The sequence below is a fragment of the Chenopodium album genome, chromosome 26, assembly GCF_948465745.1.
Source record: "Chenopodium album chromosome 26, dcCheAlbu1.1, whole genome shotgun sequence".
NCBI classification, from domain to species: domain Eukaryota; kingdom Viridiplantae; phylum Streptophyta; class Magnoliopsida; order Caryophyllales; family Amaranthaceae; genus Chenopodium; species Chenopodium album.
The window spans coordinates 9,531,976-9,548,268 of NC_137859.1; the positions used below are offsets into that span (position 1 = coordinate 9,531,976).

The 16,293-nt window shown below is 33.0% G+C and overlaps 2 protein-coding genes across 2 annotated transcripts; one reads left to right on the forward strand and one right to left on the reverse strand.

The window, feature by feature from the left end:
* Positions 1–2,222: 2,222 nt before the first annotated feature.
* Positions 2,223–8,860, reverse strand: LOC145616563 (ER lumen protein-retaining receptor). Its single transcript, XM_081671310.1, has 6 exons — positions 8,475–8,860; positions 6,282–6,547; positions 6,062–6,177; positions 3,600–3,673; positions 2,601–2,664; positions 2,223–2,517 (listed from the first exon to the last, which is right to left on the reverse strand). The coding sequence occupies exons 1-6, from the start codon at positions 8,563–8,565 to the stop codon at positions 2,481–2,483; spliced, it is 648 nt and encodes a 215-aa protein (XP_081527436.1). The 5' UTR covers positions 8,566–8,860; the 3' UTR covers positions 2,223–2,480.
* A 1,316-nt stretch (positions 8,861–10,176) lies between these two features.
* Positions 10,177–14,503, forward strand: LOC145617885 (uncharacterized). Its single transcript, XM_081672644.1, has 5 exons — positions 10,177–10,340; positions 12,068–12,146; positions 12,568–12,758; positions 13,698–13,770; positions 14,118–14,503. The coding sequence occupies exons 2-5, from the start codon at positions 12,089–12,091 to the stop codon at positions 14,312–14,314; spliced, it is 519 nt and encodes a 172-aa protein (XP_081528770.1). The 5' UTR covers positions 10,177–10,340; positions 12,068–12,088; the 3' UTR covers positions 14,315–14,503.
* The last annotated feature ends 1,790 nt before the right edge of the window (positions 14,504–16,293 follow it).

The window sequence follows — 16,293 nt, forward strand, 5'->3', positions numbered from 1 at the left end:
ATATTGTTACCTCTATGGGTTTACTTATAGACAATAAACATAATGCGAATAGAAGATTAACACTAAAGTGCTCATATTGATTCACTTTGATTCATTCGAAATTAAACCCCCATGCTATCATAAGAATAAAAGATCCAATTTGGTTAACCAAATAATATATATTAACAAACAAAAGATATGAAAATTAATTCTTAGTATGATTGACTTTATAGTTCGACATCTTTGCTTAGAGAAAGCAGTGAAGTAAACATTCAATTAAAACAAATATAATATTAAAAACCACTAAGACCATAATTTTATTATTTAAATCATGACACACAAAGTCAATACAAGATCTCACACAAACCAATAAAACCAAAATCTTACGAAGTACATAGTAAACCTTCACCAAAAACAAATTGTAAAGCATGCAATTCAATTTCTAGGATAACGATTAACCAATAATAAAACCGGAACTCGCACAAATAATCAGTTTAATATAGATAATCATATGTTTAAAGATAACACTGATATAACAAATTAAGCGTAATTAATTGGATAACTCAATATGGAGCATTTCATAAAATTCATGGGTAGTCATGAAAATTAAACTGATTCGTGCTAACTTGAACCCATGATAATCTACCTACACCAATTTAATGAATTATGAAAACAAAGCATTGTACACGTACTCAATATAATTAACAAAAGTAATATGCATGAAGTCTGGTAATACTTGGCAAATTGATGAGAAATAGTTCTCCAATCTCCACTATCTTTTGTTTCTTTAATTTTTAACCATCGTCAAATGCATGATGACACAAGTTAGATTGCAAGATAAACTACCAGTACATAACACAATATACCTTACGGTACCATAACACATGCTCATATATTTTACGATCTATTAATTAATTCTTATAAGATTGATTAATTAATTTATTATTCACACATCAAAACAACCAAAATTCGTAAAAATTAAGGTAGTGGAATATCGTGAGAGATTATGTAAACCAACAATTATGCAATTGCATACACACGAACTTAGGATATATCAAGTTAATTATAGAGAAAAGTAATACTTCGTAATAATTTATCATTCAACTACAACACAAAGCAAATAGGTTAGCAAAGAAAAGTAATTTGCTATTTGCATAATTCGTTAATAAAGGGATAAATTAGGTAATTGACCGATCAACATAATAAGCAGGGGACTTGAACTGATAAATAAGTCCAATATCATTACATTCAATAAATAACTCAAAACCATTGATGGTATTTGCCGATCATGATACAAAAATCTATACTAATAAAAAGTCATATAAAAACAAAAGATAATATTTAACCAATTCAAATAAACATAAGCGGTGGCAAAGGAATGAATGGCATATACTAATATTTATCGAGTCAGTGGTAATTAAAATCCAAAAATAATTCATGTTCGCTTGTACATATAATTATTTACATAAAGCAATTTGATAGTATATGCGTACCTTTAATTCGGATCTAAATTAAACAATTTGCGTAGAGCTTTGGTGCTGATAACGTGTTAAATATAGAGGAACATATGAGAGAATTTTTATTCAGTGTGTATATTTCCATCTGTTACAGGATATATATATATATATTTACATGTAGATTATCTAGGGATTCCTCGGATAAGATCAAATACCCGTCTCTAGAGTATTATAGATAGTACATGGATAATAGTCATCCACTTATACATCTATATCATAACATTTTTTTTCTTTTTTTTAATTTTTATTTATTTATATATTTATTTTTTGACTCGTTAAAAACTCTACTTCAATAATACTGGTAAGCAAAATGCAGCCTACTTATACTGATCTCTGCCACTTTCTCCCTGTCTTCTCATCCACTATGTAACCGCCTTAACATAAATTTTTCATATTTTTATCTAACTTAAGTTTATTTTATAACAATGAAGTTTTCAGCTAACTTACAACAGGCAAATTTAGCCAACTTATCATGTTTAAGTATGAGGAATTGGATATCAAGTTAACAATATTTGGAAGGTAATTAGAAGGATATATAATCCTTGATCTCCTGAGATGAGATTATAAGAAAGCTTTGTCCAACACCCCAACATGATTTTATGGTAGCCGTATGAGGTGCGTAACATGGGAAATATCTTGTTGCAGACAGATAAAACAGCCGGGCAGAACATTTACAAGAGAACTTCAGACATTTCGTGTATTCTATATAAGGTTCGGTTCCACTACTTGAAGAAAGAAAAGAATGCCTTTACTTGACAGGAAATAAAAATCTAAACTTCTGAGTGTTTACAATAGTTCTGAGAGTTGCAAAAACCCAAAATACATAGTGATATCCAGATTGCTGACAAAAAGAGCTAGGCTAAACGTAAACGGATAACCATGTTCATGAAATCACACATCTTGGGCATTGCATATTTGCATTGCATGAATTGTTGGCCATACTTTTTCAATAATTCAAGACACAACTGGCAACCCAGGCAATGCTTAAGCTGGTAACTGGAGCTTTCGGTTGTTTTTCCAGCTGCAATAGAAAAGAAAATTGTCAGATAAATGCTCTACATGAATGGTTAGTAATGAAATGTGCAATATGGATCAGCTATTTACCTCTCAAAGTAATAATAAAAGAAGTCAGCATAAAGCAGTGTCTGAACAATCCCAGCTAGCCATGCTGCAAATTAGAAAACATTGACAACAATCAACACCATGAAAGAATGTTAAATTTCTTACTCCGGGTAAAAGGATCTGTCTGCATGAAGAAAAGAGAAATAAAGGCCTTGTTTGGTTGGCCAAATATTTTGTGGGAAGTCAAAATTCCCATGATTTTCATTTTCACCCTCTTGTTTGGTTGACACAAAAAAGTGAAAATGGGGGCAATTTGGAATTTTGACTTCCCACAAAACATGGGAATTCACTTACCCCCCCTCCCACCCCCCCCCCCCCCCCCCTCCCTGGTAAGTTGGAATTCCCATGGAAATTTTCTTCCTCCATTCTTAACCAAACAAATTAGTTAAATTCTCATGATTTTGATGATGGAATTTATTTCCCGCAAATTGAAATTTCAAGGGAATTTACACTTCCCTAATGAACCAAACGACCCCAAAGCTACATGCATCTAATTATCTAAGCATATAAAGTTGCTTTGTTCTTGCACGAGATCACATGCACACATGCCAGAGGCAGCAGAATACATGCAATCAAGGAGAGGGAACCTGAAACGGAAGTAGGTGGCTTCTAAAGGGCAAGGTGCAATAGATGTAACAAATCCAATCAAATACACACCACTGGCAACATATGGTGACTAACAGAAAGTCGAGGATGATGACCCCAAATACCTCTATTCCCACCTACTGTTATAAGATGTAAATCACCCTCCTCAAATTCTTTCACATATACACTGATTTTTAGTGGCACCAAGACCAAATAGTGTTGCAAATAAAATAGATCAATTTCTTTCTTACCAAACACTGCCCACACCTTTTCCGTAAACTATGATCAATACTCCTTACGGCAAAGTAGAAAACTAAAAGCAATTCTAGGGGATAAAAGAACAACAATGCAAAGGGGGAAGGAGTAAAGGACACAATAGAAAGAGATAAGGCATACGTATCCAGTGGACATAGTGAGGCTCGGTGAAGTAGCGGTAGATCCAATTGAGGATGTACAATGAACGATATGCCCTGCATAAAAGATGGTCATCAATTAAAACCAACAAAAAGTTGCAAATGGTTTACAAAGAAAACACAATTGAAGGGAAAAGCAGGCTAGTTGAGCATAGAAAACAAATCACGAGACATCAGCTACCATATACATTATCATTCATGTAAAAAAGCGGCAAAACTTTCCAATTCCATGGATGAAATAATCTGCTTGTAACTGAACAAGTTCATCAGCAATATAAACTCCAGCAAGGTAAGCGGACCTTTTCACCTCTCAGTAGGTTTTCATTCACAAATACTCCCTCCAATTTTTAAATGCAACAGTTTTACTTTTGCACTTTTCATACACTAACTTTGACTTTATATTTTACTAAAATATAAAAAAAAACAAAACAAAAAAATGTTATTATGTACTAATATACTGCCATATTAGTCACAATGTATAATTTCACAATATCATCTTTATATATAATTATAACTAATACAATCACAGATGATAATGATCAAAGTTAATTCTTAGCAAATGTGCCGGTCAAACTATAGCATTTTAAAAATGACTAACAGTAGTAGTAATGTTTTAGCTTCCACAAATCCTCAAAAGGTCTACAAGAATAGTCTGTATATGCTCTTAAACATTTTGTTAACATTTATCTTTCTTCATTGTGTTTAGATACTCCACAATAATTGTAAAAGCAAACAAAGCAGTTTGACACTCGTATCTTGTCTGACTTTTGTCATGATTTAAAACACAGTAGTAGCTATAGATCAAACCAATCATAGCCATTGTTCTCACCCGCCAGTCCTACTAAATCGCCTGTGATTGGACTTATCATACCTTAAAACTTTAAAAGCTTTAACCACTAACCTAGAGCCAATCTTAAGCCAAACTAGTTTCAAGGAAAATACATACCAAAGTTAAACAGAAAAAGATCCCTGTTTAGGTAATCAGACATGGTGAACGATCAAATCCCCCATCTTTGGTCAATGAACAGTATGGTCAAGTCATCTAAGATTGTAGTCACCACTGGTTCACTAACTAGTTAGCATGACCATGTAGCTACATCAAAACCAACAGCTTTCTAAAGTCAAGCCAGGGATATTTCCATTCTCATATATGTAAAGTCAACCCACGAGATTCACAAATCCTCACCAGTTTTTCTATCCTTCAACACCAATCCTTGGCTCTTTACTTCCTTCACCAACACTCCAACCAACCATCCCACAAGTCATCAGCACTCCTGCTACCACCCATCTTTACCCTCTTTGTTGGCTCTTTGCCCCTCTCCACAACCAATTTGCATTATCTTTATCTTATCCTTGAAGTGTCTCACTTCATGTTCTAACTCTTATTACTGACCGCAGAACCACTTTACTAGACCTATATTGTTGGTTTACTGGCTATTAAATAAGAGTTGGAACATAATATTACACACCATGGAAAATATATATAGAGGAAAAGAAGGAAACAAATCCAAAATATGGTGGTATGTGAAAAATAATTCAAACAATGAAATTTGCTCGAAGTAATATGAACTATCAACAAATATGTACAAAATGATGAGACATTTTTTTGATGAAATCTTAGGGAATTTTCTGACAACATTTATTTTTTATTTTGAAAATAATAAAACTATATTTCAGAAAGAAGAATTTTGAATTTTTTTTTTTTTTTCTTTTTAGAAAAACAGTCTTTTTGATCAACAACAAAGCCTTGGTCCCAAAATGAGAACATATTCCATTGTAAAAATCATCAATACATATTCAAAAATTGTAGAAATCGCGGTTATATCTTTTTGCATATACATGTTAATACAATGATTTTTCGAGCAAAATTCATAGTTTGAATTATTTTCCACTTGTCAATAATAGTTTGTTCCACCAGTTTCCCTTAAGTAAAAGAAGGTCAATTTTTTTATAAATATATAGAAACATTATCTACAAAGAACTTCAGTACAGCTTTCACCAGACTGTAGCACTCTACCACAATACGCATTTTCCAACGAGAAACCAAACTTAATCATTGGCTAGCTCCAATAATAAAAGCTAGTATCTAGAACAAACCCTTTTTCCTCTTTCTTTCTCTGTCTCTCTTCCACTCCTCTAAAACTTTTGACTCTGAAAGTAACTTAGAACTCAACCCCAAGATGATTCTATTCAGTGGAGTAAATAAAAAAATAAACATTGTGACAAACACATGGACATCAGTTCCTAGGGCTTCTTAACAGGCATTAAAATACCGCCAAATTAAGAGTCAATATTATACATAATACAGCAGATATCAAGAGCTTAATTTTAAAGTCATTTACTCAGTTACAATGTAACCCTTCCCCCCTCCACCCCTATCAATATGTTTTGAGGATATAGTAACAAGCTAAAATACGAAGTAACATAGCATGAACAGATGCATACCCTAGAAGAAACACATATTGTCCAGTCAGGTTGTCAATGTTTCTAGTTCTCTGCAACAGTACCAGCTGGGGAAGTATGGCAACGGCTTCCAAATACAAGGAAAATGTCCACATGACCTGAGACCATGTGATAAACAGATGAGAAATAAGAGAGACAGTTTCTCATCCATGCAAACCACCAAAATTCTTAAATATTATAGTGATAGCAATAAATACATTACCTCTTTAAAATTGAATCTCTCGTTGATAAGACAAGCCAAGAGCAAGCAAGGCAAAACTAAGAACCAGTGTCGGAAGGTATCTTGGTCTTTGTCATATGACCTCTTGACAATCTTGTGGCTTCTCATGTACCAAACAATTGAAAAGGAGCTACTGAGAAATATTAGCTTCATGACAGTGTTATACACTGATATGAAATCTGTGAAGATATCCAGGTAGCGAGTAGCAAAAACAATTGCATAGAGTTCCTGAGTCTTCAAAGAAACACCTACAAAGAGTGACAAAATACAAATCTCAATATGTAATGTCAACTACACTAGAAACAATAATAGCAAAAATAGCAAGTAGAGAAATGAATAGAAGGGAGACATCAGCCTAATTAATTAATAGTCCATTCACTATCATCTGCCTTGATGTGTAAAATGTGCAGCACTTGGATCATAAATAGCAAACGTAGTGCACCTCACATGAATAAACAAAGAAATATGGCCATATACCACATACATACTGAATATACACAATCATGTAAAAATCAGCAAGGTAATATAGTTGCATTCAAGGTTTTCAAGGGAGTCAGAGCCAGTAAGCCTCATCAAGGGCATTAACATAAGCAGCATATAAGTCCAACGTATTAGAAGCAATATTAAGAGAATGGCAATGGTATAAGATAACCAAAGCAAAGAGATCATGCTCCTCTACATTGCATAAAGGACTTTGGATCTTAGGTTATTTCCAATTCCTATATGAGGTGTGTGATGTGGTATACTAAAGAAAGTATAAACCCTCGTTCATGAGGATAAGGAAGGACCTGTGGAAGAATGGTAGAGCACTAGTCTCCTATGTCATTGGGAGATCGGGTATTGGACCCACTTCAATAAAGAATCTACTTCAATAACTTTTCTTCAATTACTTTTGTTTCAAATGCTTTCCCTTCTCTTTGGTGCCAACTAAGACTGTAGCATGGTCTTATCTTAGAATTCACTTTGATACAAAACGGGAGCTTCACTTTAGCACTTGACATTTTACTTTTCTGGCATATTAGATCTTTTCTCTTTCCCTTCCTTCTGGGTTACAAGGATAGGTTTAAGCTAATATATAAAGCTCTTCCTATTACTTTCTTTCATCATTCATGCAATTTATGATGATTGATTATCAGCAAGAATTGCATGAACTCGGCGAAATGTCTCCTTAACAAATGAGTTGAGTGTATCTTCCAAACTATGGAGTATCAGTGATTTTACTCAAAGGTCAAACCAAACTCAAACAATATTTAAAAGAATTAAAACATGAGCAGTGCTACTAGTTCAGAAGGTGGATACTTATCTGAATTTATTAGTTTATAAACATGTTATTGAATATAAAGAACAAGTTCACTAAGCTCGTAAGGTCATACTCAACAATTTACCACACCACAAATCTATGCATCCGTCTTAACAAAATTCCATATGTTATAACATAAATTCCCATGGTCACCCTCTTCATACAGAAGGCTATAGCTGCAGTTCTGTACCTGTACTAACAAGGTAATATGGATTCACATCTTATCAACCTTTCCGACCAATCTCTACTAGGATATCTACTCGCAACCTATTACACACAAAGGGGAAACTATCTACAGTTCGCAACTGAGCTATTCTCAACAATATTAGACATAAATAGGAAAATGGACATAAACGGATAAACCCATATGATATCCTAGTTGTTTGAGCCAAGGAATTCCCCTTAAGTTTCTTTCTTATCAAAACCAACAAACATCCATAATTCCATAGCATAGAATTCAAATAAGTAGCAACAACTTAGCTGATCGCGTCAATCACCCTGCACATTACCTCCTGAAATGTCTATAACCAAAATCGAAAACCTTGCCGATTCCAGAAGCTATAATTCCACATTATTACTTCCATCTTAGGCAATCAACACAATTCATCCCCAATAAGATAAACACACATACAGCTCCACAAAACTCACTCATTTCAAATACCCATCACATAATAATCACCCAAAAATCTCAACACCCAAGAGCTTAAATTCCACAATTTACCCTAAAAAATACGACCCACAAATAATCACACGAAAAAATCTGAAAAAATTAAAATGCAAATCATCTACAAATACCCAGAAACACAACAATTTCACACAAATTAACACATACAAAACTGTACTAAAATGAGGTTTATATAAAGAGAAATAATTACCAGCACATGATTTGATGGTATGGATCTTGAGAAGCAAAACAAGAACACTGGCCAAATGGGTCATATCACCAGCTAATCTGAAGATATTCATCTTGAATAATTTCGATCAAAACCCACCAAAATAAATAAAATGTAAGATCAACCCAAAAATAATTTCAGTACCCCAGATCGTTTTCTAGCTTAGATCTAGAAAGATCTGGGAAATATTGGGAATAAATTTAGGGTTTTTCCCCTAACTCTACTGTACTATTGTATTATTCTTCCTATAGATTGGATTAATAGGTCGAAATTATACAATGAAATGAGTAGATAGAAGGAGAGAAATGTTGGTCTAGACTTCGGACACTATAAAACCATTTTTGCAAGTCTGGTAGAATGTGACTGTTATTTTTGTTTTGTTTAAGAATTGAGAAGGTTCTATGATATTATTATTATATTTTATTTTTTTCATGAAAATACAAAAATAAAAAAGGATTTTTTGGGGTCATACTTAATTTGGGGGTGTTTTAATGATTATTTGGTGGATTAAGAAAGAAGAGGTTTTTAATATGTTGACTCATGAAGTTTTTCAATTTTGCGATGGTTTGACTTTTATGCAAATTATTATACGTAGATATGTCAATTCGAATAACGGGTCGCGGGATAGATATCAGGTTGAGTTTGGGTCGGTTCGAGCCAAGTTCATGTTCTTTCTCTGTAACTTATTGTCAAATCCTTGTCAAGTTTGGAATTCAGCTCTAACTGTATTGATTGTGGTCTATGTAATAGTTCAAAAGTAATGAATGTGAAAACAAAGAAATAATACTTTAATGAATGGTTTGGACGAGGACCATGAAAGATAAAGAAATAGTACTTTATTCGTTTCTTTATAGTTGCAACACTTTCCTAAAATGGAATTGTTACCATAATTGCATCACACTATAAAATGAAGGTTTATTATGGTGAAAATTGTATTTACTTTTATTTAAAGCTCATGATCCATTTGATTAAAACTCCCAAGTCCTAACAACCTCTTACCCCCATTTCTAATATGTGTGATAATGTGTGTGTTGCAACTATAAAAGCAAGTAATATTAAAACGTAGGTTTGTTGCTAAAAAAGAAATGTAAATCTTATTTAAACTCGGTTGTATTTAATTAGTGTAACATTTATTAAAACACAACCGTATTTAATTAGCGTAACACTTTTTAAAACACGAGTGAGACCGGGGCGGACTCATAAACATAGCTAATAAACATTTTATACTTCTTCTGACTTTCCGTGTTCCAACAACAAGAAAGGAGAAATGGAAAAGAGAAGATGCTCGTAGATGGATGAAATAAGACAATACATGAGAAATTGGTCTTTAAGCTTTAGACATAATTAATTGGTCGTTAGTCTTTGGACTACAGGTGATCAACATTAGTCCCGCCTGATCCAGCTCGAAAATAGGGCGGTTTTGGGCAATCCAAAAAACGTATTTTTAGTTTAAAACCCAAACCCGGCCTGAAAAGTCCATTTTGACCCAAAAAGCCGCTACTTTTTACGGATTTGGACAAGAGATAGTATATTAAGGCTCGACTCGGCCCGAAATTTTGATCACCCCTACTTTAGACATGGCTAGCCGCATGCACGCACCATGCAGTTAGCCGCCCTACAAAAACAAAAAAAAGGAGAAATAAATTGGAAATGACTAAATGAGAATAATTGAGTTTCTCGATAGAATTAGAAGGATAAAGATCAAAGAAACCCTCCTACGTTTATTTCTCCCTCTTTTGGAGCTTTTGCATCCCTTCCATCTCTCTCTCCTCCATTCAACCGTATTCTCTGAATACGCCATTGAAGCGCCTTCTTAGCTTTCTCTCCTCCATTCAAGCACCTTCTCAGGTAAGGCTTTTCTTCTCTTTTTTCTTTATTTTTTTTAACCATCAATTATCAATTTCATAATTTAGTGTTAATCGTTAATTTATTGCCAGTTTAGTCAATTTAGGGTTCTTGATAATTTAACTATTGGTTATTATTACTGAATTTATGAAAGATTATGTTTAGAATTTTGCTATTCATATTATATAGTGAGAGGAATTTATCGTGATTTTTCAAAATTACTTTAATGATTGATTCAATTTTGGTTGTTAATGTGTTGCGGAATTTTGAATATATATCCCTTTAATGTTGAGACGGAACTACGAAAATGGAAATTATCTCCCTAGGCCAGTGGGTCAGGGATGCCGCAACCGCCGCCCTGGCTCAGGAACTGGCCTGATTGAGGTTGTCAGCTTGATATTCCTTGCCTGCCATTTAGGCGTGATTTTTACATAATACAACTGAATCGAGATAAGAAACGTCGTAGATTACATAGTTTATGTTGATGAGAGATAGTGTAGTTGGTTGCAGTAATGATTATGTATGCATCAATGAAGTATTGGTGTGCTTTGTGAGATGTTTTGGGCTAAAATGGATTTTTATGAAATCAAATTATGATATTAGAGAGGTTAGCCATATACATTGTCTCGGTTTAAAAATAAAAGGTCGGTATGGACATAATGACTTAGGGCTTGTTCTCTTCGGCTTAATTTCAGTTTAGCTCAGTTCAGTTCCTAAATTCCTAATCTCATAAACAATTTAGTTCAGCTCCGCAAATGAGAACAGGCCCTTACCTTGGTATTTACTATGGGTTTTCGAGGATTACGGAAATTGAAGCAATTAGAGTTGTCATCAAATCCAAGCCAATTTGATCCATTCTATTATGTTTTTAATGATGATTGGAAGTGATGGTTGTGGTTGCTTTGCCTATTAAACCATGACTCTTAAGCATAGAGTTGAATTCCTTTTGTGTTCGATGACTATGCCAACATAATGGGTATTACATAGCGTTTTTATATTCTTCTTTGTATTAGATGATGGTCTGTACTTGATTTTTTGTTTGGATGATGGTTTGTATTCCTAGGCACTTAGTTTCTCTACTCACATTTCATTCTTGATCCCAGAACCGTATGAACTTGTGAACTAAACAACCCATTAATCCCCATAGTGTTTTTTTTTTTTTTTTTTTTTTTTTATTAAAAAAAAATTATTACTTATTACTTACAAAGTATTTCCCAATTATAATATTTTTATTATTATTTTTTTATTTATTTTTTTGCTTCAACTATCCATATTATTTTGATTAGATTTTACAAGTCAACTAATTAGGTTTTAGTTTTCTTTTTTTATTCTGGGTTCTGTTTTATAAATTTGGCAACCCAGTTAATAGCTTGTGATCTTAGCGGAATCCTATTTTTGATGGGGGAGGTTGCTGGGAGCTTATAATGTGATACTTTGTATAAATACTTATATTACTTGAATATGTTAAGCTCATAATTATCTCCAATAGCTTTTCATTTTTTTGGTCATGCAATTGGTGGAAGTTTAGTTCTTTTTAGCATCCTTCCCCCCAAGAAAAATGTATTTTATTCACTATGGTTTACATACAGCTTGGCCTTTTTATATCTATTTTCAACAAATTGCAAGAGACTGTGATGTTCTGCTACTAACAATTGGTTGTTAATTATCGATTTGTTTTGTTTTGTTTTTTTTTTTGGTGCTTATGTTTGTTGTGTTGAAACATTTTCTAGGTTAAAGCTGATCATTTATAAATGGCGATATCTACATTGAGTGCCACTTCTGGAGTTTCTGTGGCGTTATTACCCCCAGGTTTGTGAGCTTTTTTCTTTTCAGTGCTCAAGTTAAATTGACGTATCTTTTTGGGGTCTTCATCTGTTTGGTTGTTGGATATGATTGTATATTTTGGGAAGTTTTGGTGAAAGTAGCTAGCTGAATAATGTTGATTGAGATTATTTTTAGCCATTAAGAGGTGATGTGAAATAGTGTTTATGCCAGTAATCGAACCTTTATCCACATCTGGACACATTGAGAGTTTGAGGGAGGAACTATTTTCTAAATACTGTGTAGTAACCAATTTTTACAGAAGATCCCATATGTGGTCTTTGTTGATAACAAAAGTTTGCTTTATATTTTTTGAGGTTCTGTTGTCTTCTACTGTTGTTTTTTGCCAAGATGACTTGGTGGTTTCTGCTTGTTCTGTGGTAGCTAATGGTAATACATAATTGAACAGTGAGGTTTGATTCTCCGAGGAGGGGCCCATTAAAGCATGGTGTAGCAGGGCTTGGTAAGGTGTCATTAGGTTTGAATCTTGAACGGAATTTGGGAAGGCCTAAAAAGCTATCATTATGTTTGAGTCACAAGCAAAGGTTAACTCCCATAACCAGAGTGCGTTCTGCTTCTGTGGTCTGCTCTGCTGCTTTGGTAAGCTCCTTCTCCATGAACCATTTGACACTTCTTTGCCTATCCGAACTCTTTGGTTCTTTTTGCAATTTCTGTGATAAGTTGTAGATACAATGATTAAAGCCTTGTAAATGGTAGAAAAGTTTCTAGTACATTTGCATGTGATACGCCAATGTTACATGAAAAAAGTTAAATTTTGGAATGGATGAACTGATTGATGCACAGTTGCACACAGAGCACATAAATGCTATTTTAGTGAGTGTGTCAATATACTCCTGGAGTTTTATTTGTAAAACAGATGGGTTTTTCCATGAGTGTGAAAATAGATGGGCTATTCCACGAGTCTGACGATATTCATCAAGTTGTAGATCTCTCGTTCAGTCGTTCTAGTCATCAGCTCCATGCTTTTATGTTCAACTGTAGAAGTGTGTTGTTGTAAAGAGTGATAGGTGGATACTTTCTATAAACCTGAAGTTGCTAGAAATGCATATCTTGGATATTAATGGGTTTGCAATCCCTATTACTCTGAATAATCATTATTGTGGAAAAAATAAAAGTAAGGACTGTGAAATTCGTAGGGGACAAGTTTTGCTAATTTTTTGTAAAAAATATTTGTTTATACAAAGATATATTATGTTGATATAATTTAATCTCACTATCTCAGAGATCTTTTGTAATATTGGTTGAAAACTAGAAACAAAATTCATATCAAAGGGCACTTCCACTTTGCTTGTTCAGGGAATTCTTCTTAAAATCTGAAAGAGTTGGGGTCAGGTTGGTGCAGGGGTTTAGAAGAGGGAAAAGACCTTGCATGTTTGCACAATAAGCAATGTGAGAGCTAACTCTTCACTTGGCTAAAAAATCACGTGACAATACTTGTTTCATGCTATTATGTTGTCTTATATGATCTTTATAAATAGCTATGCTAAACTATATCTTCCTATATATTCACATTTGCAGAATGCAAGATGTGGAGCAGAAGGACAGACTCAAACAGTAGAGAAGCCTGTTTCTGTAATTTCAAATGCACCTGGTAAGTTTGTTATTTCTGCAATTCACGAAATGGCTGAGATTTTGGATAGGAGTCTTCGACCACTGTCTGAATTTTTGCTTAGAAAGAATCCAATTGATTATAAAGACTCTTTACTATATCTATGTGGTCACTTTAGTTAAGGGAAGGAAATGCATGACTTTTTGATTTGTGGCTCTATCTGCCTGAGGTATTTCATGACCTGCTGGAAATGTAAAGATAGGTTGAATGTTGCCTTTGATTGTGGAACATACATATTTGGGTGATCAGTTGAAAATTGTTACTTCAGGGTAATGCCCATTTCTGGATAGTCTTGGTGCCATTGACATCAATTCTAAATATGTTTGCAGGTAAAGAGAAATCACCACTGCTTGATGATGGAGGAACTGGATTCCCGCCACGTGATGATGATGGTGGTGGGGGTGGCGGAGGTGGTGGAGGTGGTAACTGGAGTGGCGGGTTCTTCTTTTTTGGTTTTCTCGCATTCCTTGGATTCTTGAAAGACCAAGAAAATGATGGACCCTATCAGAATTCTAGACGGAGATAAATGGTTGCAGTCAAGTATCTTTATGTAGTTACTATCTTGCAAGTCTTTTACACTCTGATTGTACGGTCCGCATAGTAATTTTCTGTAGCTCATGGGGTAATTCCCATAATGAAACGATGTATTGATTTGGCAACAAATGAGTTCCATATTATTCCTTGATGCATCATAGTACTGCATCATTTTCCACAATCTTTTATCTTTTGGGTCGAACAACTTCACATACAAACCATATCAAATTTGTTAGGCATAAAATGTGAATGGTGATTGCTGAATAGCTTGTAGCCTTAACTATGATTAAAATCATTAATGTTGCCCCAAAGAGTTAAGTTATGTTGCCCTCACATACAAACCAAATTGTAGCCTTTATATTTTTGGATATTGGTTTAGATATTTGAAATTTTGAAAATTAATATTCGAATCTGCATTTGATATTCGCTTTTTCGGATTGGATATATGGTTCTAAATGAAAATTCGGATCATTCAATTCCTTGTTGAATTCTATTTTTGGGTTTGGTTAGGAGGAGAAAGGAAAGGAAGAGACGCTACTTAAAGAAAATCCCTAGCCACTCTGTTTATCTAATATCAACATATAAACACTCATTTTCCAATGTTGATTTAGAACATGTTTTACTTATTTGAACTTACTAGGTTAAGTCCCGTGCCATGTACGGTAATAATTAAACTTTACAACAAAATTATAAAGAGTGGTGTTAATTCAACAATAATTTAACCTAAAACAATATTTGTAACAAAATAATAGTCTTTAGTTAAAGATATTAATGATCAAAGTTGTGTCTCGACAAATGTGCAAATCCTACTATAAATTTTAATCTATAAAATGATTTTGTTTAGTTGTTCTTATAAACGTTATGTATAATTTTCAAAGTAGGCTACCAAAATAATTTTTTCTATTTTTAATTAAAATAAATTTTAAGTTGTGGAGGAAAAAAAATTGATAGTATTATAATAATCTTGGATATTGATATATTTCGATACTTAATTTTAATCTACGGTAGTAGTATATTTGTAACTAAAAGATTCTTATCATATAAAATATATGTTAAAAAAAATTAATTGAGTATGATTGGATTAAATGTGTTGCGAAAATGGAAATAAGTAATATGAGTATATTATAATTAAAATGGAAGTCATTCAAATTTGGCAAAAAAAAAAAAAAAAAAAAAAAAGAGAATAAAAAAGGCGGGAAATTTTTTAATGACATCGTGACAAGTGTCACTTTAGGTTTGCTTTTACTCCTTTTAGTATCTATAAATAAACTAAAATAACAACCGCTGACATCATTACTTTTTAAAATTGTACACATGTGAAGCTGTTGTTAAAAAATTTCCCGCCTAAATAAATTGCTGACATCATATTCTTTTTTAATTTTTTATCTTAAATTATAACAATATTTTTGTAAGACAATTATTTTTATTATTATATTATATTATATTAAACTCCATATTTTATATTATGAATTTATGAGTGACTATGGCTTTAAAATATAATTACTCTCGGTTATAGGGTACCCGTAATGCATATTTTGCTTAAGTTTTTACTCTTCTTCAAAATTAATAAGATCCATATATCATTGCAAATGGCAATTAATGGTTATGATTCTATAATTTATCTCATATGAGGGACATATATAAAATATATATTTATTTTAATGAATTTTTTTATGTCGTGCATCGCACGGGGCTTATCTAGTAGATTAATACTTAATTTCAATCTATGTTAATATATTTGTAACTATTAGATTCTTATCATATAAAATATATGTTAAAACAATAATAATAAAAAATTAATTGAGTATGATTGGATTAAATGTGTTGTGAAAATGGAAATAAGTATTATGAGTAGATTATAAAATGGAAGTCATTCAAATTTGGCAAAAAAAAAAAGGATAAAAAAGGCGGGAAATTTTTTAATGACATCGTGACAAGTGTCACTTTAGGTTCGCTTTTAGTATAGGTTAA